We start from the raw sequence: 20,686 nt of genomic DNA, 5'->3' as shown, positions 1-20,686 counted from the left end.
GCAGTAACTTGCTAGTAAGTGATAAATCAGGATTCAAACCCAGGCTGCCTGGTGCCCAAGTCCAAATGCCGCAGATGGAGAAAAATATATGACCTGGCAGTCCCTAAGCCAGCCCAAAGCAGGTACGAACAGCCACCCAGGGGCCCTAGATATATTCAGGTTACTGACTGAGGTTTCTTATCAACCCTAGATCTTCCCAGCACCAGCCTGAGCCCACCCTTCCTGTCTCCAGCCCATGAGCTCCCAGAAGGCAAGGGCAGGGACTCCCATTCCGTTAATCCCACTTCCACATAGCAGGCCGAGCAGAAGCTCATCAGACAAATGGGCTTTATTTCCTAACTCCCTCCTTGGAACCTCTGCCAGAAGGCAGGTCAGACGAACTGCAGGTAGAAGGCAGAGTAAACCCTTCTTATGCAACCCAGAACTTGACAGAGATCCCGCACCTGTCACTCCTCATAGCAGCCCCTTCCCACATGCCAGAAGGAAGGAGAAGCAGGACAGGGAGGCCCACTTCTGTGGACTCCAGCTTTGATGGGGACGTTGAGCAGTCCAGGGCTTCTCAGAGAAGGCACCACGATCCTAGACATTCAGGCCTGGAGAACAGCCTGGCTCAGCAGGTCTTTAGGACCGGGTGTCTCGAGCCCTTCTTCGGGGCCGGGGGCCACAGCTGGAGCTTGGCACGGAGCCCAGGCCAGGGGGTGCCCCTGGGGGTTGGTAGCCATACTCGTTGGGGTCCAGAGGGTCCCGGCTTAGCAGTACCCACACTGCAGGCACATGGCGTCGCACTGTGAGGGGGTCTAGGCCTGTGTCAGGTGAGGTTGGGACCCAGCTGTCCTCAGTCTGCAGGAAACGCAGCTTGGTGAGCTGGTGCAGGCCTGGGACCCGCCGCTTGACAATCTCAGCACAGCTGACAGCTTTTCCCGCAGCCCTGCCAGAACCTGAGAAAACCACATGCCGTGCACTGCCGCTCTCCAACCGACCCAGCGCCAACCCCAGCAGGTTGCGAATTTTGCTGCCATCTCGGACCCGCATCTCGAGGGTATCAGGAGGTAGCTGGGGCATTGGGGAAGGTGCTGGGAGCTCCACAGAGCCAGCTTTTCGGTAATGCTCCATCCTGCTTGCTGTCTTGTCTGCGTCTGGCTGCCCGCTGCAGAGAAGTATCAGATGAGTGCTAGGCAATGTGCCCCAGGCCATCCACCAGGCGCTCCGCCTCCCTTTAGGATATAGCCCTGCTCCTCAACCCAGACTTCCCAGGAATAGGATCATCCCCTCATCCTCAGCTTCTCACAAGAGAGGCCATGCCTGCCTCATCCTGGGAAGGGGCTGCACCTCACATATACCTTTCCTCTAGACAGCCCCCGCTCCCAATCCTGGAGTCCCTGAGACAGGACCAAATTCCCTGAACACTGAGCTCTTTGGGATAGGGCCAGGCCCTCTCATCCCAAGCTCCCAAGGAGTGGGGCCAAGCCCTCCTTATTCTGGGCTTCTTGTGACAGGATCCAGATCCGTCATCTCAGAGTAAGAACTAGACTGCGCGCTCTTCACTTAGGGCTCTACGAGGACAGGGACAAGGCCCTCTCACTTTGTGCTCCCAGAGGACAGGCCAAGTCCCTTCGCCCCAGGCTCCCCGGGAAACAACCAAGAGCCCTTAACTAGTGGTGCCCAAAACAGAACCGAGCTCCCCGCACCGATCCCAGAGATTACCAGGGTCGATCCACGTCAACCCAGGACACTCAGAAAGTCGGGAGCAGAGGCTCAACGTGGAGGGCTGCTTGGGCGACCCCTGGCCAGCCTAGGCCGCCTCCATCGCCACGGAATGTTTCCAGGGTGCGGCCAAGCAGCAGGCGTCCCGCCTCCCACCACCGCCGGGAGCCCCCACCCCGCCGGGTTCCTGCTCTCACCGCGGCGGCCCCACGCTCGATCCGGAAGCAAGATGGCGCGCGGGCCGGGAGCGCGCCGAGGCCGCGGGGTCGCGCACGCCGCACGGGGGCGGGGCCTGAGGAAAGCGGCCCCCTGGTCCCTCCGCCGGGGAAACTGAGGACAGGCTCCCGAGTGAGCGGAGCCGGGACGTGGGTCTAGGAATGTACGCGTGTACTCTCCGCTGATACGCCGGGACAGAGACACTCCTAATGGTGCGGAGGGACCCTGCGGATGAGAGCAGTCCTGCGTCTGAAGGATGGTGGACTTGGCCCTTAGAAGATGAGAGGGCTGGCTACTTGTTGAGCAAAGGTTTCACCATGGTTGCCAGAGGTTCAGTTTCGAGCGGCTGCTGCTGCGCGGGCGAGAGCCTTAGATACCGAGTGCTGAGCTTCGACCTCATCCTGTGGGCACTGGCGAACCACAGCGGGGTTTCCAGAAGCCAGTCGAGCAGATCCTGTGCACAGCTCACTCTGGCCGCAGCGGAGGGAGTGGTGGGGGGAACTGTGCCTCAGCCTCTGGTGACTCTTGGCCGCGGAGCCTGTGTGTGTGTGTGTGTGTGTGTGTGTCCCCACGGAGCCTAGTGTGGTGCCCGGCGCTCAAATATTTGTTAAATCCTTTGTTGAATTAATGAACAAGAGAAATGGCAGTGGGAATAGAGGAGATTAAGTTGGGAGAGACTAGTTCGGTGAAGAGTTGGCTACTGTTTGGATGCAGTAGGGAATTCCCAGTCTAGGATGACTCCCAGGCTTCAGACCAGTTTTGGACATGCTGAATTTGAGGTACCAGTGAGACCGCGCAGGTGGGGGTGACCAGCAAGCAGTGGGAAAATGGTCGGGAGCCAGTGCACTCCCTGAGACCACAAGGGGGCAGCAAACACTTGGTAGAGAGCGGTGCCCATCTGTTTCTCCCAGCTTTCTCATGTCCACCCGGCCCCTCCTTCCCAATGTCCCTTCCCCAGAACCTAAAACTTCCTGCATCCAAACCTCTTGGGGACCTCTTCTCAGCTAGTGGCACCAGGTAGGCTCCTAAGAGAGAAATTTCAAGGATCCTCTCTACCTTTACATACCCTGCTCCTTTCGCTCTCAAAGTACCTGCATATCACCCACCATGGCCGCCTCCGCCTTCAGTCCTTTTCTTCTGTGCCCAAAAGGAACCTATGCTTACCTAGTAGGACTGCCCTTTTCCTGTGCAGGGCAGGGATTAGGTGAGCCCTACCTGTGTCCTCCCACCTGGCATGGCATTTGACATTTGGAGGGTATTTGGTAAATGTGGGATAAATGGATGCATAAAGGAATGTCCCATTCACATCAATCAAATGAGAGCCTTAGTCGTGAGAGTCCCAGGATGAGTATAGTTCCCAGTCCAATCACTATGCAAGTTGACAGCTCTGCCCTCCATTAACCCCATCCTAGACCAGAAAGCCAGCACACTCCTCCAGTGATCTCTATGGTTTATTGTCACTGGAATAAGAACACTGATGGGGAAGGGGGGTACAAATTGCAGATCTCAGGTAAGCTGACCTCTGACCTCAGAGCCCTACCTGAGTGCAGACAGGTGGGCCTTGAATCCAATAAATACAAAGCTGCCTCTGCCTTGTTACAAAGGCAGGTTGGCACATAGCCCTGGAGCCTGGCTACCCCGGTCCACTTGGGGATGGGAAGCAGCTGTCACTCCTCAGCTGGCTTCACTTGCTTGGCAGCCTCTAGCTGGCAAAGTAGCTCATCCCACTGCACAAACTGCTTAGAGAGAAGCAATGTCTGGTTGCGGGTCAAGGTGAGAACAGGAGTCTGAGTGAAGAAGTGGGAAGATTTTGCAACCACCAAAAGAGGTGGGGATGGGAGAGTAGGGGAATAAGACAGGCTGGTTGGGAGTGGGTAGAGAGAACTAGAGGTGGGACAAAAGGACAGGGCTTGAGGATAACACCCATTACGGGCCTAGCTAAGCAGAAAGGATACAGTCTTGTTGTATTCCTCCAGGAGAGCCTTGGACTCCTCGGTGATCTCCACACACTGGTCCTGTAGGGCCAAAGTGTGGCAGAGAAAGGAGCTGGGCAAAGCCCTCATCTTCCACTAACACTTCTTGCCTCAATCAGGGACCACTCACTCCCCACAGAGCCTAGAAAATGTGACGCTTAACTCCAGAGCCAAAGAAGCAAATGGCTAAGGGGGTATTTTCAGGCTCCAGGATGGGTCCCCTAACAGCAGTCAAAGGTTGATGGAAGGGGGAGTGGCCACAGGTTAAGTAAGCATTCCCCCTAGTATATGTCTCCTCCTCTGTTGGGCCTGGGAATAGTGAAAGAGCTCCTCTACCCACAGTCAAGGACACACCATCCCCAGGAAATCTTGGGTACCTCCCAATCTCAGCCTTCTAGTGTCTCAGAGTATCTCTACTCTGGGAGGCAGGAGGCCTGAATATGGCCCTAGGCAAGTCCTTCCTCTCTCTAGGCCATATGGAAGATAAAGGATAGACCCCAAAGTTTCCTCTAAGCTGACATCAGAAGGGCTTGAGGCTGCTTCTCAGGTGGCATGAGTGGGGATGAGGTGCTGCACCACCTCCACCTTCCCTTCCAGTCCTCTTCCTTCCCATACCTGCTGCTGGATGTGGATCTGGGCCAAGCGCTGCAGGCGGGCGGCATGCTCAGGAACGGCTGTAAAACACAACACACACTGCCCAATGACGCTTTTGCCCTCTCCCGGGACTGCTCAATAGTCTATTATGTCTTCGACAGGATTAGAGTATTGAGTGGAAAAGCTAAACAAACGCCAGGCTTCATCGACCACTGCAGCTGGAGGTGGTGGTGGGGCTCTCTGTCCACTCTAGTGTTACTCCAGGACCCACGGGGAGGGGAGGATACAGGTCCTGAGGAGTAGATAAAATCTTGGCATCCCCAGTGTTGCCCCCTACCCCCACTCCAGTACTACAAGCAGGGCCAGGTAAAGAGAGCTGTGACTATCATGAGCCCTGTCCCTTTGCTCTCACCCCAGCAGGGCCAGGTCTGCCTGGCCCAGGGAACGGGGAACCTGTAGGTGGGCTGAGGATGAATGCCAGGTCCCTAAGCTGGCCACCTGGAATCGAACACCCAGAGCCTCTGCCGCTATGCTGGGCCCGCAGCTTAAGGCTGTCAGATACTCAGTGAGTAGCTGATCAGGGGCAGGGAAGGGGAGCTGGGGAAAATACCTCCAGAGACAGACAAGATGGATATCTGGATTCAATTAAAGCCACTGTCTGCTTGTCAAAATCCAGGTTCAGGGACTGCTCTCAGCAGTACAACAGAAAGAATTCGCACACATTCATGCACCTGGCAGAGACTCAGACAGTAAATCTGGGCTCTGCAGCACCCTGAGGGAGAGATGCTGAGCGGCAGGGTAGAAGGCAGAAGGGATCCTTAGTTGGAGGCTGCTAGAGCTTCTGCTAGTATCCTTAGGCCCAAATTGCCTGAGGTCCTGAAACTGGGCTCTTCATCCTGGTCATTTTAATCCCAGTGGAGGTGGTAGGTACCCCCAGGATGAAGATAAAGACAAGGAACAAACCCAGCCTGAGCTCACAGAACTGAAACACAGGGAAGTCTTGCCCATTCGCCCACCTCCCCAAGCAGAGCAGTGGAGCTGCAACCCCACAGAGGTACCTTTGATGTGAGCACTGTCCAGCATGGGTACCAAGGCATCCACCTGCTCCAGGAGTGCAACCTGAGAGAGGATAAACTGCTCCTCTAAAGCAAAAACAGACAAGACAGTAGCAGTGAAGCAAGCCCGGGCATTGCTATTCAGCCCATGCAAGGGACTGAGGACCTGGCAGAGGAGATTGCTGGGTTCTGGAGCTTTGGGCAGCAACTCTGCCCACTGCCTTCTTCTCTAGGTGCACATTTCCTATCCTGCCCCTGCCTCACCTGGATGCCTCTGGTCTGACCCATCTTGAGCCTAAGGAGCTTCTCAAATTCTCCAAATCTCACCTTTCTCCAAGTTTTAACTTCTTCCAGCCTCCTTTCAACAAAGTCAGTAAGTACCTCCTCAGCCACAAGAGACATAGTACTTCAGACAAAGTACTTCCCATGCCCAGGGGCCCCTGGGAAGGTGTGAAAGAGAAGACATGTGGCAGACTATACCAGGCATGTTCTGCTCCAGTGGCTCCCAGATACACAGACAATTACAAGCTGGAGGAGAGCTGGGACAGTAATGGGAGAATCCAGTGAGAAGAGTAGGATCTAGGCTGGGCTCTACATGCAAAGGGGATTTCAATGCACTGAAATCCATAGAGTGGGAAGGGCATTCGGGAAGGAAACTATTAAGTGAAAATGCTTGGAGGCAGGAATGCTTATCAATTAGTAGAGGAGAAAGAATTCAATTAGCTGAACTGGAACAAGGAGAGCACAAGAAACAAAGCTGGATGAGAGGCTTTGAATAGCAGGCTAAGGAATTAGGACTTTATCCTAGCAAGGAGGAAACACTGAGGTTCCAAAGTAGGCAAAGTGGCAGGTTGGAAACGTGTTTTTGTGGAGACTGGACTACAGGCAGGAAGGAAAAGATTATGGTCAAGAAGGTGATTTAGGAGACTGTGCAACTGTTCACGTGCAAGTGGATGCACACTCTTTGAGGCAGTGCCAGGGGAGGGATAGAAAGGCTGGACTGAAGAGTCAGTGCAGGGGAAGATCTGAACTTGGTGCCTGAGCCCTGGCAATCGATCAAGAGCCCTTTGGGAGCTCCGGCAGCCCTCTCAGCAGGATCTGCCCATCCTTACCCAGTCCTCAGTGCTGCATTGTACTGATCAGTCTCCTGGGAGACTGATCTCCCAGCTGAGTTACAAACTCGGATCCCTGAAGCAGGGACTCTATCTCCTCTAGCTCTGGTTGTGCCCATGAAGACAGGGACTTTGCGGCTCACCACAGTACACCTTTCACCTAGGATAGAGCCTGGGTCACAGTAAATGATCATTACACATCTTTTGGATGAATAACGAAGCTCAGAAAACCCTAGCTTATGGAATGGCTGACTGACTGATTAGTAGACAAGGCAATAGTTACTGCCTAGAACTCTGAAATCCCAGAGCTTTCTTACATGAAAGAAAGATGTTGAAACTCGTGTCAATATTCTCCCTTCTCCCTAATGGCAATGCCCTCTACCTCTACCCTTTCCTAGAAGCTCCTCTCTCTAGTGAGCAAAAGTAAGGAAGATTTTGAAGGAACATCCAAGGGACAGGCTATTCATAGAACACTGGAGTAGCTCCCACTGTAGCCTGCAGCTGGCCCAGAGGTATATTGTACCCAGTGCCTACTAGGGGATTCCAGAGAGTGGCTTCCAGGGGGATGTGTCCCTGAGAAGACTGGATGGGGAGGCCATCTCTGTGCCCAGTCTCCTCCATAACCCACATCTTTAGCTGCATGTACACATGTAGTCCAGCATTACCTGCTAAGATGAACTGTAGCTTAGAGGCATCAGGTATGGCAATGCGGTCGATGTACTCAGGATCCAGGTATTTGATCAGGTCTTCAACTGGAAAAGTAGCGAGAAGGAAAATGGAACTAATAGGGTTGGGGAATAGAGCTTTGTCTTATGAAGGATGTTTGGTCAACCTTGGAGAGAGCCTTGAATGAGGAGCTGACACCCACAGTGCCCCATCAGCAGGCCTCTACCAGGTTCTCTATCCCAGGATCCCCAACCTATGGTGAGTTGTGTAATTATTTCATTATATATTACAATGTAATAATAATAGAAATAAAGTACACAATACATGTAATGTGATTGAATCATCCTGAAACCATCCCCCGCCCAGGTCCCTGGAAAAAGTGTCTTCGACGAAAACTGTCCCTGGTGCCAAAAAGGTTGGGGACCACTGCCCCACTTCCCTGTCTCTTCACTCTCTTCACCTGCTGGTTGACCGCAGGCTTCGGAGCTGGAAACACAATTGCTGCCACTAGCCTAGGGCTCTCAACATTCCCACTGACCTGTCCTCACCGAGAGTAGGTGGCCTCTTTTCCTCTCATTGCCCCCAAGGCAAGCCAGAACTTTGTCTGATTTCTAGTTATTGAGCATGTTAATAGCTCTGATATAACAAAAAGCCCTGGCTGAACAAAGGCTGTGGCTCTCAGTTCCTAATTTCTTTCCTGCCTCTTAGCCTTGCCTGAAAAATCTCAAACCCTTTTTAAAAGCTTTCGGACAGAGCTCTCATCCCATAACTTAGGACACTGTAATAACTCACCTTAGGATAAATCTCACGTTTATCCATAAGGTAGAAAAGCACACCCAAATTCACCAATTGAATTGGGTGTAGGGAAATGTCTTCACATTCTTTCTATCCCCAAAGGGCTATTCCAGTGACCTAATGAATTGAAGGGCCAAGGCCAGTTTCCAGGAAGCACAGGCATGGGAAGTCGTGCAGGCAGGCACATCATGGAAGCACTTACTCTTTTTGAACAGAATCTTTACCCTTTCCCTCTTGCTGGCAATGTTCCCCAAAGCCACCTGCACCTTGACCAGGCCATCAGCCACCTGTAAGGAAAATGAGGTTAATTCCAAGATGTACCACCTGACTCAAGGCTTGGAGGAAATAAAGAACACTCACTCCCCCTGACTCCCATTCCTAAACCCCAGTAATCTAGATTAGTCCCCTTCTCTTATATTAAAGGAGATGTAGCCCCACCTTCAGGGAATCCTTACTGTGAAGGAAGAGGGAGTCATGTACTCCTTGGGGAGTTTCAAGTCTGATTGGGGAAGCAGTGAACTATTTTAGAGTTTATGTAATACACAGTATATACTATGAGAGGTCTGTCCGGAAAGCATCCAGCCATATAATGTGAAAAATACAGACATTTATTGAAGAAGATACAAGAAACACTGTACATAAGACAATGACACCTCAGTCCCCTTCAAGGTAGGTACCTTGGGACCTCACACAGTTCTCCCAGCATCTCTCTCTTTTGAGACAGAGTCTCACTCTGTTGCCCGGACTAGAGTGCCGTGGTGTCAGCCTAGCTAACAGCAACCTCAAACTCCTGGGCTCAAGGGATCCTCCTGCTTCAGCCTCCCAAGTAGCTGGGACTACTGGCATGTGCCACCGCACCCGGCTAATTTTTCTATTTTTAGTAGAGATGGGGTCTTGCTGTTGCTCAGGCTGGTCTCGAATTCCTGACATCAAACGATCCTCCCGCCTCAGCCTCCCAGAGAGCTAGGATGACAGGCATGAGCCATCACGCCCAGCCTCTCCAAGTGTCTCTTAACCTAACCCGTACACGTTCAACATTCTCAGGTGTTCTGCTTATTGCAGGCCTTCCAGAATGTGGATCACTTTCAACAGATTCTCAACCGTCTTTGAAGCATTTGTGCCACACTTTTATTTGCACTGCAGTCATTGCATCGTCCCCAAAAACCTTCTGAATCATCCGAATAGTTTCCATGGAGGAATGTTCAAGCTTTACGCAAAATCTGATGCAGACCTGTTGCTCTACTTGCTCAATGATTTTGAATGTGATGGCCGTACAGTACACGTGCTCACTCAATGGTGTCTAGCACCCCACTGACTCCCAATGACTAGTACAGTGAAGTTGTCATTGTTTACGCATGCACATAACAGTCCACTCTCCTTGGCTGCCAAGTTACATCAATGTCATGCAAACCATTCTTGTTATATTGACAAAGGCTGATACCTCCCAGACAGACCTTGTATATTCTCTGGTTCCTAAGGCCCATGTTTGGGCATGAGAAATACAAGCATCCTCATCCAGGCATTCAATACTTCATGACTGGATGATTGTACCAGGCCTCAGACTGGCTGGCCTACCTCTACCCCTATCCCCCTCACATCAATTCTAGGGTGGGAAACTGAAGAGTGTAAGATGACTAGTATCTCAATGATGATACGGGCCCTGTATTAGGGAGAATACAGAAGAGAATCAGGTTAGGAGAGAGAAAGAGTATGGTTAAGAGCATATGGATTGAGTTTGAGATGCTTATTGGATACTCAAGTGGAAAAGTCCAGTAGACAATGGGACATAAGAGTCTGGTTCTCAGAACAGAAATCGGGACCTGAGATATACATTTGAGACATAATGACATGTAAATAGTAACTGAAACTGGAAGTGAGTGAGCCTACCTAGGGCTTAAGGGTAGAAGGTAAGGAACCCCAATATTAAAAGGTCAAATAGAAGAGAAGGCTAAAGAAGTGAATGCACTCACCCAGGTTTTAGGGTAAAGGGTGAGAAATAACAATATTCAAGGATTAAATATATGGGGAAACAAATAAACTGAGAAGCATCAGTCAGAGAGGTAGAAGGAAAACCAGGAGGGTTAGGTTAGCATCATAGATGCCAAAGGAAAAGAATGTTTGAGAAGTTAGTTCTCAAATGGGAGTACAATCTGCTAGTGACAACAAATTCTACAAGAAGTGTTACAAACAGACGTCATTACCTTGGATGCACTTAGATCCAGGATATGCCTGACATTCCACCAGAACTTCTTCAGTAAAAGGTCTTCCCATAGTAGAAAGGGGATAGGAGGGCACCTAAGCCTCATAGTTGTCAAAATTCAGTCCCTGGTGTAAAGGAGTGCCGGTCCACATCTGAACACTCAGTATCCAATCCCTTCCCTTCCTAATCCTGGCCCTCTCAAATCTCACCTCTCGCCCCTCGGAGCTTCCTTAACCACCTCTGCTCCGCCTCCTCTGGGGTCTCATGGACGTCTCCCTGCACAATTCATTTAGCAATTAATTACGCAGGGCTCCATGACGGCACTTCCATTGTAAACTTCAGCTCTTATTGAAACTCTCATTAGTCAGCTTCTCGAGTGTATCAGGTCTCCCCAACTAACCCGCGAGGGGAAGGGCGAGTCTTAGTCACAGTTGTTACTGAGCCCACTCAAGCAGGCCTAACCACCCGCAAATCCCCCCATAGGAATGGACCCCGAGGGTCCAATCGGCTCTGGGAGGTCCCTGACCTTTGTTATTTCAAAGGCCGGACTGCGGACGACAGGACTGGAGCGGTTGCATCCATCCCAAGGGCCGGACCAGTGGACCGCTCTTGCTCTTCTCCAGAAAGGGACCACCGGACCAGACCTCTCACCTTCCGCGAGCCGCGTGTCCCGCCCGGCCCGTACACCCAGCGCTCCAGCTCCTCCACTCGGGCCTGCAGCCGCTGCACGTCAGTCAGAGCCGCCATCTCCACCACTGCCCCACCTCAGCCGGGGAACAGCCAGAGGGCGGGACGTCCGTCCAAACAGGAAGGTCGACCAATCCGAGCGCACGTGCGGCCTTCTTTGAAGGAAGTGACGTCACGATCCAGCCCTTCAGTGCCGGAAGTGGCCGCTGGGGTCTGGTGAAAGGTGTCAAAAAAACTGTCTGGTTACCTTGGCAACATCTATCTGTTCTGGCCCTTCCTTGGCTTCTAGCGCCCGGTTGTCAAGACAACCTTTGCCTTCCGGTATCAAAGAGGTTTCTTTACCCCATTGCCTGAGTTTGCACGTATAAATACACCTACTGTTCCAGAATAGGCCCATTCCCACAGATCAGCCGTCCCCAACTTTTTTGGTACCAGGGACCGGTTTCATGGGAGACAATTTTTCCCCGCAGGGGGTGGGGGTTGGGGGAGGCGGAGCTTAGGCGGTGATACAAGCGTTAGGGAGCTGCTGTAAATACAGATGAAGCTTCCCTTACCTCCTGCTTTGCGAATCCCCTTCCCTAAGTTTCATGGAAGACAGTTTTTCCACGGGGGCGGGGGGGTGGTGGTGGAGGCGGAACTCTGCAGCCCTGCCCTAACAGGCCGCGGACCACTGGGGACCACAGCCATAGATAGTAGGGGACTCTGAGTTGCCATAAACTTTTGGAGTCTTCTAAGATTTAAGAAATTAAATGATTTGCCCAAGGCTACCCAGCACTATAGTGACAGAATTGTCACTATAATAGGACTTGAACTCAGCTAGTCTGATTGAAGAGATGGAGCTCTTCTATTCTCAGGGAGCTTCTCTATACTGCCTTCCCCTGTGAGAGCTCCTGGCCCAACGCAGCCGATGTGCCACATCATTCCTCCCCACCTCCCAGACCCAAACAAGAAGAGGAGGCATTGGAAAGGGAGGGACCGCAGCTTTATTGTCCAGATGTGACCTGAGGGATGTCTCCTTCACAATACTCCAACCCAGCCTTTCACCTGGCTCCCGAAGAGAAGCAGGGCTGACTCAAAGGGGCAGGATCCTAGAGATGACATTGACACAGGAAGCACCTGAGGAGATGATGGGGGTTACTGGGAAAAGAAACCTTTGGTAGATGCTGCTGGAATTGGCCGGGGAGGAAGTGTCCTCCCTTTACAATGAGGTAGATGTAACATCAAAAGAACCTTTGGCTTCAAGTCCACGTGGAATGGGGGGGTGGAGGTCACCTCCCAGGGCTGGGTCCCAGAGTAGACACCCTGAAAGAATCAAGATGGGGGGTCTCTTCCCCCCTCAGCAATGGGGCTGGGACTCTTAGTTCTGAGTAGGAGCTTTTAGGGAAAGATGCTGGAAGGGGGCCCTGTAGAGGGTGGGGGTGCAGGGTCAGTTGGGCCCTGGGAAGCTGGCACAGGCTGGCGGCGGGCAAAGAGGACACCTGGTAAAGGGATGAGGAGATGATAGAGGGCAAATAGGAGGGGGTAGGGCATGGAAACAGAAAAGGGGAACAAAAGTAAGTATCCTGATTTCTGGAACACCACACACATACCCCTGCCACAAACCAATGAGGACAAGCCCCTTGAGTCAGTGAGAGACTCCTATGACAATGTAGATACCCTTGAACAGGTAAACAAGAAATATTTACACTGATACATAAGCCCACGACAAGGCAGACATCCCATGCCAGGGAGGTCATGCCTTGGACCCCATGCCATGTAGACATCCCCTTTAACCCACGCCAGTGTAGCAATCCCCCAAACCCCATGTTACCCATGCAAATGTAGATAACCCTGAACCTCATGCTAGTAGAGAAAGTCTAAAATCCCCATGCCAGTCTAAATACCCCTGACCCCATGCGAGTGTAGACAGCCTACAGTACCCATACCAGTGTAGACCACCCCGTTGATCTCTAGGGCCATGTTGATACTGCTGATGCCACTGCCTGCCAGATTGAGAGGCCCATCCAGCTGCTCTTCTGTCCAAGAGGGGGCAGAGGAGTCATGTTTTGGGGAATCAGACTTCAGACTTAGAAGTGCCCCCCTCCATCCCTGTAGACAGCCCCCATTCCACTTCAGCCCCACACCTGTAATCACACAGTTGTCTACAGAGGGATCTGTCAGATCCACCCCAACACATGTCAGTTGATGGGTCTATCCTCCCTCGGTGTACAGGCCTGAAGCCCCCTCAAAACAAGCCACTCCTCACCCCTCAGGGGAACCTTGCCACGGGGCAGAAAACTGGGGAGCATGCCAGGTCGAGGTGAGTCCATAGGCCCCATCAGCACAGCCCTCTTCTCTGGGGGCTCCTCTGGTGCCAGCTTCTCCCGTGTAGGTCCCAAGGCCAGGCCCACAGGCAGTGCCAGGTGAGGGGTTGGAACTCCACTCTCCTCTGGAAGAACAGGTCATTCAGTTCCCCTGGCCCAACCAATCCATCTCTGCATTTGGTTCTCCCCCAGCCCTGGGACCAAGAGAGGTCACCCAAGCTCGTGCACAATCTCTCATCCTTCATTCAATCTCTCTTTCCATCCAGAGCCTCAGCCTGGAGGGGCTGAAACTATAGAGCCCCAAGGACCAATGGTATATGCCTAGGTTGGTCCAAGAGAATTTGGGGGATTTTTGTTGTTGTTGTTCTTGGTTGTTAAATAATCCAGATCACAGGAGGCACAAACCACATGCAAATAAGAGTCCTGGGTGGACAGGTGTGGAATGGGGCTGCTGTGATTAAAGAACCTTTTCCTGAGCTTCCTCCTCACACTACAGTAACAGGTACCCCAGACCTCTCAAGGCTTTTCTTTAGAGTGTCTCACTCTATCCCCGGGCTAGAGTGCAGTGGCGACATCGTAGCTCACTGCAATCTCAAACTCCTGAGTTCAAGCGATCCTCCCGCCTCGGCCTCCCAAAGTGCTAGGATTGCAGGCATGAGCCACTGCACCGTCCTCTCAAGGCTTTATTGATCCCAAACTTCAGTGCCTCTAAACCTTAGCAATTCCCAAACCTCAGAGCCCTGTCAGACCTCTTACTACTCCCATACCTCAATGCCTCCCAGACCTCAGAGTCCCCGTATCTTAATGTTTCCTATATCTCAGCGTCCGCCTAGACCTCAGAGACTCCTAAACCTCTGCCACTCTCCCCTCGCACCTTTCTTGATAGGGCTTGGGCTCAGCTGAGCGCACGCATGCGCCGGCAGGCCGGAGGCGGAGCCCTGGGCGGGGCCGGGGCCGGGTGGGGGAGCGGGAGGGGCGGGGCCAGGACCCAAGGCTGGTCCCTGAGTTCCTCGAGGGGGCGGTCCCGTCAAGCCGAAGAGCGGGGCAGCAGTGTAAGCTTGGCGACGGCCCTCGCGCCGATTGCTGTCTATGGCGGCCTGGAGCTCCCCAGGGGAGCTGAGCGCCCGCGTCTCGCACTCGTACGGGTACAGGTACTTCATGTACCTAGGAGCGGACAGGTGGTGGGTAGAGTTTGGGAGGCTGGGCCCAGCTAGTCAAGTCCCACACCCAGATGCCGGCCCCAGGACCCTCCACACCTCTCCCTGCCCCCACCCTCGCGCGCTTTCCCTTCCGCTCGCGCCCCTGGCCTCACTGAGTGCGTAAAGTGAAGGCGGCCGAGGTGATGGTGGTGGGCAGGCTGAGGCCGCGCGTGACCTCCCGCCACACTTTGCGATTGATGACTTCCACCAGGCCGCCCTTAGCGGTCACCAGGCGAAACAGCGCATACAGGTCCAGCACCTGCTTGGCCATGATGGGCACACGGTTCACTGGCGTCCCTGGTGGGGAATAGGCAGAAGGTCAGGACACTGAGACTAAGGCACGGTCTGCGGGCATTCCCAGGGACTGAAGGAATTGAATACCTGCACGAGGCCTGGGTACAGGGCGGGAGCACCGGGGAGGGAGGGAAAGAGGGAGAAATGGGGAAGTGGGATTACAGGCAGAGGCCCAGACCTCCCAGGGCCTCCATTTTAGCAGGAAGAACAGGAAGCTAGACCAGGGGTCTGCAAACTTCTTCTGCAAAGGGCCAGATGGTTAATATTTTAGGCCAAACGAACTCTGTCACAACTACTCAACTCTGCCATTGTAGCCTGAAAGCAGCCATAGAGGATACTTAAAGTAATGGACATGGCTGTGTTCCACTACGATTTTATTTACGGACTGAAATTCGAATTTCACACTTCTGGAAACGTTATTCGTGTTTTAATTTTTTCCCTCTACTATCTGGGTTTGGCCCTCTAGCTTTAGTTTGCTGCCCCCTGGGGTAGACCGTAGGAAGGACTTCCGGACAGTGCTGAAGAGCCAGACTCCCCGAAGCAGCAGCCCGCGGGTGGCTGCCTGAGCTCGGGGATGGCGGGCAGTAGAAGCAGCAGCTCGCGCCTCGGCCGGCCGACTCCGTCGCCCGCGCCGCCCCCGTCGGCCAGCCCTGACAAAGGGGCCTGTCTGCGCTGAGCGATGGGCCCCAGTTAATTCCTTACCGATCCCGTCCCCTTCCGCCGCCGCCTTTGGACCCGAACAATTAGCTGCGGCCTGATTAATGGGGGAAAATTATCGGCCCCGCGAGACCCCCTCCCCCCGCAGCTGGAGCGGAGGGAGACAGGGACCGAAGCGAGGCCCAGCTGGTGGGGGGAATGGGCGAGCAGGCAGTGCTGTGATCGGTTCACACCGCTCTCCGCCACCCCCCACCCGCTCCCCGCCACTGGAGAGGAGGCCTTGAGGAAGGGCCAGAGGAAGGGACTCTGGTACCAGCATGAGTGGGCCTTTCTGGGGAACAAGAGAACTTCAGGCCCACCGAGGTTCCCTGGGAAGGAAGGGACCCGAAAGGGGTACTGAGCCTGGGGTGAGGGCCAGGGGACTTCGGCCAGCAGCTGCACTAAGGAAGGGAGGGGGCAGTGCAGCCAGTTAATTAGCAGCTTATCGGGCCGCGCTCCGAGTGAGTTAATTAGCTTTGTAGAGAGAGATAATGAGTCAGTGTGCAGTCCCATGAATCTGGGGAGAAGCTGAAGTGATGGACTGCCGCCCACTGTGATGCCCTCCTGGACCCTTCCTGCATTCTCTTCCAGCTCTCTGAGATTCCTGGAAAGGAATTTCTGCTCCTCCACAGCCCCAACTCACATAGTCCCCAGCCCACCCCTTGGGAAGTCCTTCCTTCAGTCTGACCCCAGTCCTTCCTGCTGTAGAGCACATGAGGTGTCCCCTGCCTGAAGTAAGGGGAAAATGAGGAGAGCCAAGGCCGGAGGAAGGCCCTTGATGGAGAACTAAGGCATTCCCAGCCCCTCTAGTCCTGGGACCCTCCCACCCCAGGCCACCCCCCAACCAGTTCCTCCTTCCACCCTCCCAATTGATCCCACACTCATTAACCTGCCAGTGGGCTGGCCACTAATTAATCCTGGGGTGGAGGAGGGGGGCAGGGTCAGAGGTTAAAGACGCTATTGAGGGCCCAGAGGACAGGTGCTGCCAAGCTAAGGCCTCTGCAGGGAGAACCCAACCTAGTTTCCTCAAACCTGGTAAGTGGGGGCAATTCTGGGATCCTTTCCCCCCACATCACCCCACTCACCCCTCTTTTGCATGAAGCTAAACAGGTCGTCCAGAAATTCCTTCCTCTTGGGGTCTGCATCGAGCTCATACAGCTGGGGAAGGATTGGGGTGATTCTCCAGTTCCAGTGACCACCCCCCCTGGACCCCAATTCAGGTTGTGTCCTGAACAAGGGTCCCTAGCTGAAGGGGTGTGTAGGGTCTGAATGTGGACTCCCTGACATCAGCATTAGGCTCTCTCGCCCTGTGTGCAGGTAGGGGTGCCTTTTTCTAATGTGTACAGAGACCAGTACTAGTGGTACCCTGGCAGCTCAAACCACCCATCTAGGGCATAAGGAAAGAGAGGAAGCAGGAAGGATCTGGGGAGGCTCAACCTGTCCTCCAGGACTGGGTCTTCCCCCACCCTAAGGGGACATTCAGAGTCCCAGGAAGGAAGCCAGGCTGGGCTTGTGTTCCATACTGAGGAGACTAACAGTTATATCTGAGGCTCTCATTCATTCGTGCAAGGGCTCCATTCTGTTCACATCCCTGTGTGCCAGGACTGGGAGTGGATGAGGAGCAGAGATGCTTCTAACCCATCTCTCAGGCAGGGTGGGTGCTCAGAAGCTCCTACATTGACATCTGGGGCCCCTCAGCCCACCTTCTGGTCTGATCTTCCATAGGCAGTTATCCTGCCTATCACAGGAGCTGCCACAGGGACACTGCCACAGAGAACTATGCCACCCAGGACCCGTGGGATCAGGACTTGAAGGACCCACAAGTCATCCCGCCCCTTCCCAGTCACTGGAGCCCCACCTCCTGTATCAGCTCCCAAACACCACCCAAGAGGAACAATCCCCAGAGTCACTGATCCAGAGTTAACAGTCCCTGAGTAACACTCATAGGCAACACTCCATCCCCCAATAGGAACTCTCAGAGTAAAACACACACATACACACACACACACACACACAACAATGAATAACAAATCCCAGATATCCACATTTGCACAAAATATGAGCCCTAAGCCTTAGATGGATACCCACAAATAATAGACACACTCTCCAAGTAATAAGCCCCAGAATTACACCCAGGAGAAACAATCTGTAGAGCCACATTTCCAGAGTAACAGTCCTGAGAAACACTCCCAATTTATACTAATGCCATGGAGTACTAGCCACAGATTAACACTTCTGGAAAATACCCACCATCAACACCCTATGAGTTAACACCACCTGAATAGCACATCTGGAGTCACAACCAGGCATAATAACTTCAAAGTGACAGCCTTGAATGGTGTCCTTAGAATAACACCCAGAAGGGTTCCCCAGGGAGAAAAAAACTCAGATTAAGGCCCCGTGAGTAAGGTCTTGTCATTCCCAGTTGCAGAGGAGCTCTTTAGTCATATTGCGGCTGTGGTGGCCATTACTGGCTGGGAACTGTCATCTATGGAACTCAGGCCAGGGAGAAGATTTGGTTTGTGGGGCTTGTGGTATGACAGGAAAGAGAGGAGTGTACCAGCCAGTCAAGGGGGTGGCAACCTCTATTCTCCCCCCAAAGACAGAGGTAGACAGCCCAGGGCACACCCACTGGTCCCTAGAATATGACCGTGTGACTTGATGTGTGAGACAGTAGTTGGGGTGCTGCTGGCACTGGAATCCCCACTCCTAGACGCCCCTACACCCCTCCCACCTCTCCTTCCAGCCCCACCAATGCCTTCTAGACTGTCTGTCGGTCTCCATGTTTCTGGGCGTCTCGTGCACCTCTTAGTGTGTCCCTCTGCACTTTTTTCTGTGTATCTGGGTGTCTGTCTCTCCCTCCCTGTCACTAATTTTCAGTCCTCTCACTGTCTCTCTCTAGGTCTCTGTGTGTTTGTGTCTCCATCTTATATAGGGCACTGGGAGTGGGTGGGCTGCTAAGCACTTGGCACTGTTTTTGCCCAGAGGGGAGGAAGGGGGGAGGGCATGACATCGAGGGGGTCCTACCTGCTTGAACTGTTCCTCGTAGGTCCACTCGTGGGGATGGGGTCCAGGAGCCTGGCTGGAAGGCGAGCTGGGACCCCGGGCCCCTGGACGGCTCTCCTCAGCAGCCTCCTCCTCTGCCCCGGCTTCCTCCCCCTCCTCATCTTCTTCAGCATCCTCCTCTTCCTCAGCCCCAACATTCCCCAAGGTCCCCTCAGGGGCCTGTAGGGTTCTGGGGCCAGGCAGGGGAGGCCGCGGTGGCAGCAACGGGCGTGGAGGGGGGGCCAACGGCCCCACCCCTTGCGCCAGCCGAGCTGCCTGCTGTCTCTGCAGAGCCTCCATCACAGCTTCCAGGCGCAGTCCCCCAGCTGGGGGGTGCCCTGGTACCAGGCGGGGCCCTGAGGAAAGGGCCGCCTGTGGGGGAGGGAATTATGGGTTCTGGGTTTTACTGCTCCCACAACCCCCAAAACAAGGGGAGGTGGTCATGAATTCAGGGAGCGCTGAAGGTCATAAGGAAAGGCAGAAAGAGCTTTCCCAGAGACTGACAGAGACAGAGAGATAGAAAGAGCAGGAGAGACAGAGACAGACCAAGGGAATCAGAAATGGCCATTGACAGAGGACAGGGAGAGACTGAGCAGATCAGAGAGGGTGACAGGGGCCAAGAGACAGAGAGAGATGGGGGACATAGGTGAGGAGAGGGAGGGAGGGAGTGGGGGAATGAGAGAGAGAGAGAGTCCAGAGAGAGAGAGAGTGAGAGAGAGAATGACTGGGAGATATAGAAATAGAGATGGGACAGAGTGACCAGGAGAGACAGAGGTGGTGAGAGGCAGAGACTGAGAGGGACCAAGGTAGAGAGAGACAGAGATGTCAGGTAGAGACAGGGTGAAGAGACAGAGATGGAGAAAGATGAAATTGATAGAAATATTGAGGGGAGAGACAGAGAGGGTAAGAGAGATGGAGGAGCAAGAAATAAATATCAAAGACCTAAGTGACAGGCAACCCAGAGAGGGACAGAGACAGAGAGACAGAGGAGGAAAGAGACAAATAGTGAGATGGGGGTTGAGAGACACAGGGAAAGACTGACGCAGTAGGAGACAGAGACAGAAGAGAGATTAGAAAGAGATAGTAAATAGACGGGGACAGACAGAGATAGGGACAGAGAAAAACAGGAGAGGGCAGAGAGGCAGAGGACAAGAACCAAGGAGTCAGGGGAATAGAGGGCGGTGGGACAGAGCTTGGGACCGGCACCGGACCTGACCGGTGGGAGGTGGCGGGATCTCAACGTCGGGCTGCCTTCCAGGGACCGCACTCACCTGCCTGGCGTGGCCCGCTGCCCCCGGCGTCTCCACGGCGCTGCCTCTGCTCCACCCGCCTCCCAGGCGGCCCCTGCCTCGGCTTGGTTCCCTGAACTGGGTCCCCCGCCGTGCGCTCCAGCCGCCTGGCGCTACTCTGGCCACCGTGCGCTCACTAGCCGCTCTGCTGGCAGCGGCTGCGGGGGCGGGCCAGAGCTCGGCAGGGCGGGCGGGGGCGCGGGGGCTCTGCCGCTGTCAGCCCCCAACAGGTGTCTCCCACCTTCCTTACAGCCAGTTTCGGGGGGAGGGGGGGCTGGAGACCTTTGGGGAATGATCCGAAGGAGAGTGAGGTGTCCAACGCCACTGGACTCTGACCTGAGCCCCACCCAGCCTCACAAGTCCTGTCCCGCTCACCCACACTCAGTACGGGGCATTCACACACTAACAGCCGCATTCACACACCAACACACATTGTCACAAGTTCAGGCACACAGCTGCCTGTCTCACAGTGGTTATGTGATCACTACAGTGTCAGTGGCTTGGGCCAGCTGTGATCATGACAGGAATCACTCCTCAGGATGCTGAGGTGAGTGTGGAGGGCTCAGCCAGAACAGAAGCATCTCCCCTTGCCCTGCCCATGTGCTGTCCCCAACTGAATGTGTGCTCCAGTTTGCACACATGCGTGCACATGGTGGTGGCCCCACGCCAGTGCATTCACACACTCAAGAGGGCTCTGAGCTAACTGCACACCCGTAGCAGGGTACACATACCACATGCAGACACACAGCCGAATGTGCAGAGTTTTTTTATCTCTTGACACTCTGTTATGGACATTTCCAAACATAGAAGAGTGAATAGTGTAATGAACCTCTGGTACTCATCACCAGTTTGTTTCCA

General features: G+C 53.8%; 3 protein-coding genes across 4 annotated transcripts; all 3 read right to left on the bottom strand.

Moving 5' to 3' along the window:
- Positions 1-304: 304 nt before the first annotated feature.
- RPP25L (ribonuclease P/MRP 25kDa subunit-like) lies at positions 305-1,945 on the bottom strand. Of its 2 annotated transcripts, none has more exons than XM_012656588.1 (2): positions 1,902-1,945; positions 305-1,147 (listed from the first exon to the last, which is right to left on the bottom strand). In XM_012656588.1, exon 2 carries the CDS (start codon positions 1,111-1,113, stop codon positions 622-624), a length of 492 nt encoding a protein of 163 aa, XP_012512042.1. In that variant the 5' UTR covers positions 1,114-1,147; positions 1,902-1,945; the 3' UTR covers positions 305-621. The 2 variants fall into 2 exon arrangements, with proteins under 2 accessions (XP_012512042.1, XP_012512048.1); XM_012656594.1 differs by lacking the exon at positions 1,902-1,945 and adding an exon at positions 1,705-1,829.
- Positions 1,946-3,353: 1,408 nt separating this feature from the next.
- Positions 3,354-11,120, bottom strand: DCTN3 (dynactin 3 (p22)). The gene is made up of 7 exons (XM_012656578.1): positions 10,967-11,120; positions 8,318-8,402; positions 7,320-7,406; positions 5,546-5,629; positions 4,509-4,567; positions 3,876-3,935; positions 3,354-3,677 (listed from the first exon to the last, which is right to left on the bottom strand). The coding sequence occupies exons 1-7, from the start codon at positions 11,060-11,062 to the stop codon at positions 3,588-3,590; spliced, it is 561 nt and encodes a 186-aa protein (XP_012512032.1). The 5' UTR covers positions 11,063-11,120; the 3' UTR covers positions 3,354-3,587.
- Positions 11,121-12,379: 1,259 nt separating this feature from the next.
- Positions 12,380-18,839, bottom strand: ARID3C (AT rich interactive domain 3C (BRIGHT-like)). The gene is made up of 7 exons (XM_012655956.1): positions 18,522-18,839; positions 16,580-16,652; positions 14,618-14,801; positions 14,180-14,469; positions 13,248-13,430; positions 12,928-13,017; positions 12,380-12,480 (listed from the first exon to the last, which is right to left on the bottom strand). Exons 1-7 carry the CDS (start codon positions 18,837-18,839, stop codon positions 12,380-12,382), a joined length of 1,239 nt encoding a protein of 412 aa, XP_012511410.1.
- Positions 18,840-20,686: the final 1,847 nt, after the last annotated feature.

Source organism: Propithecus coquereli, unplaced genomic scaffold (assembly GCF_000956105.1).
Source record: "Propithecus coquereli isolate 6110/MARCELLA unplaced genomic scaffold, Pcoq_1.0 Scaffold114, whole genome shotgun sequence".
In the NCBI taxonomy this organism is placed as follows: domain Eukaryota; kingdom Metazoa; phylum Chordata; class Mammalia; order Primates; family Indriidae; genus Propithecus; species Propithecus coquereli.
This window is presented reverse-complemented; position numbering and strand designations above follow the sequence as displayed.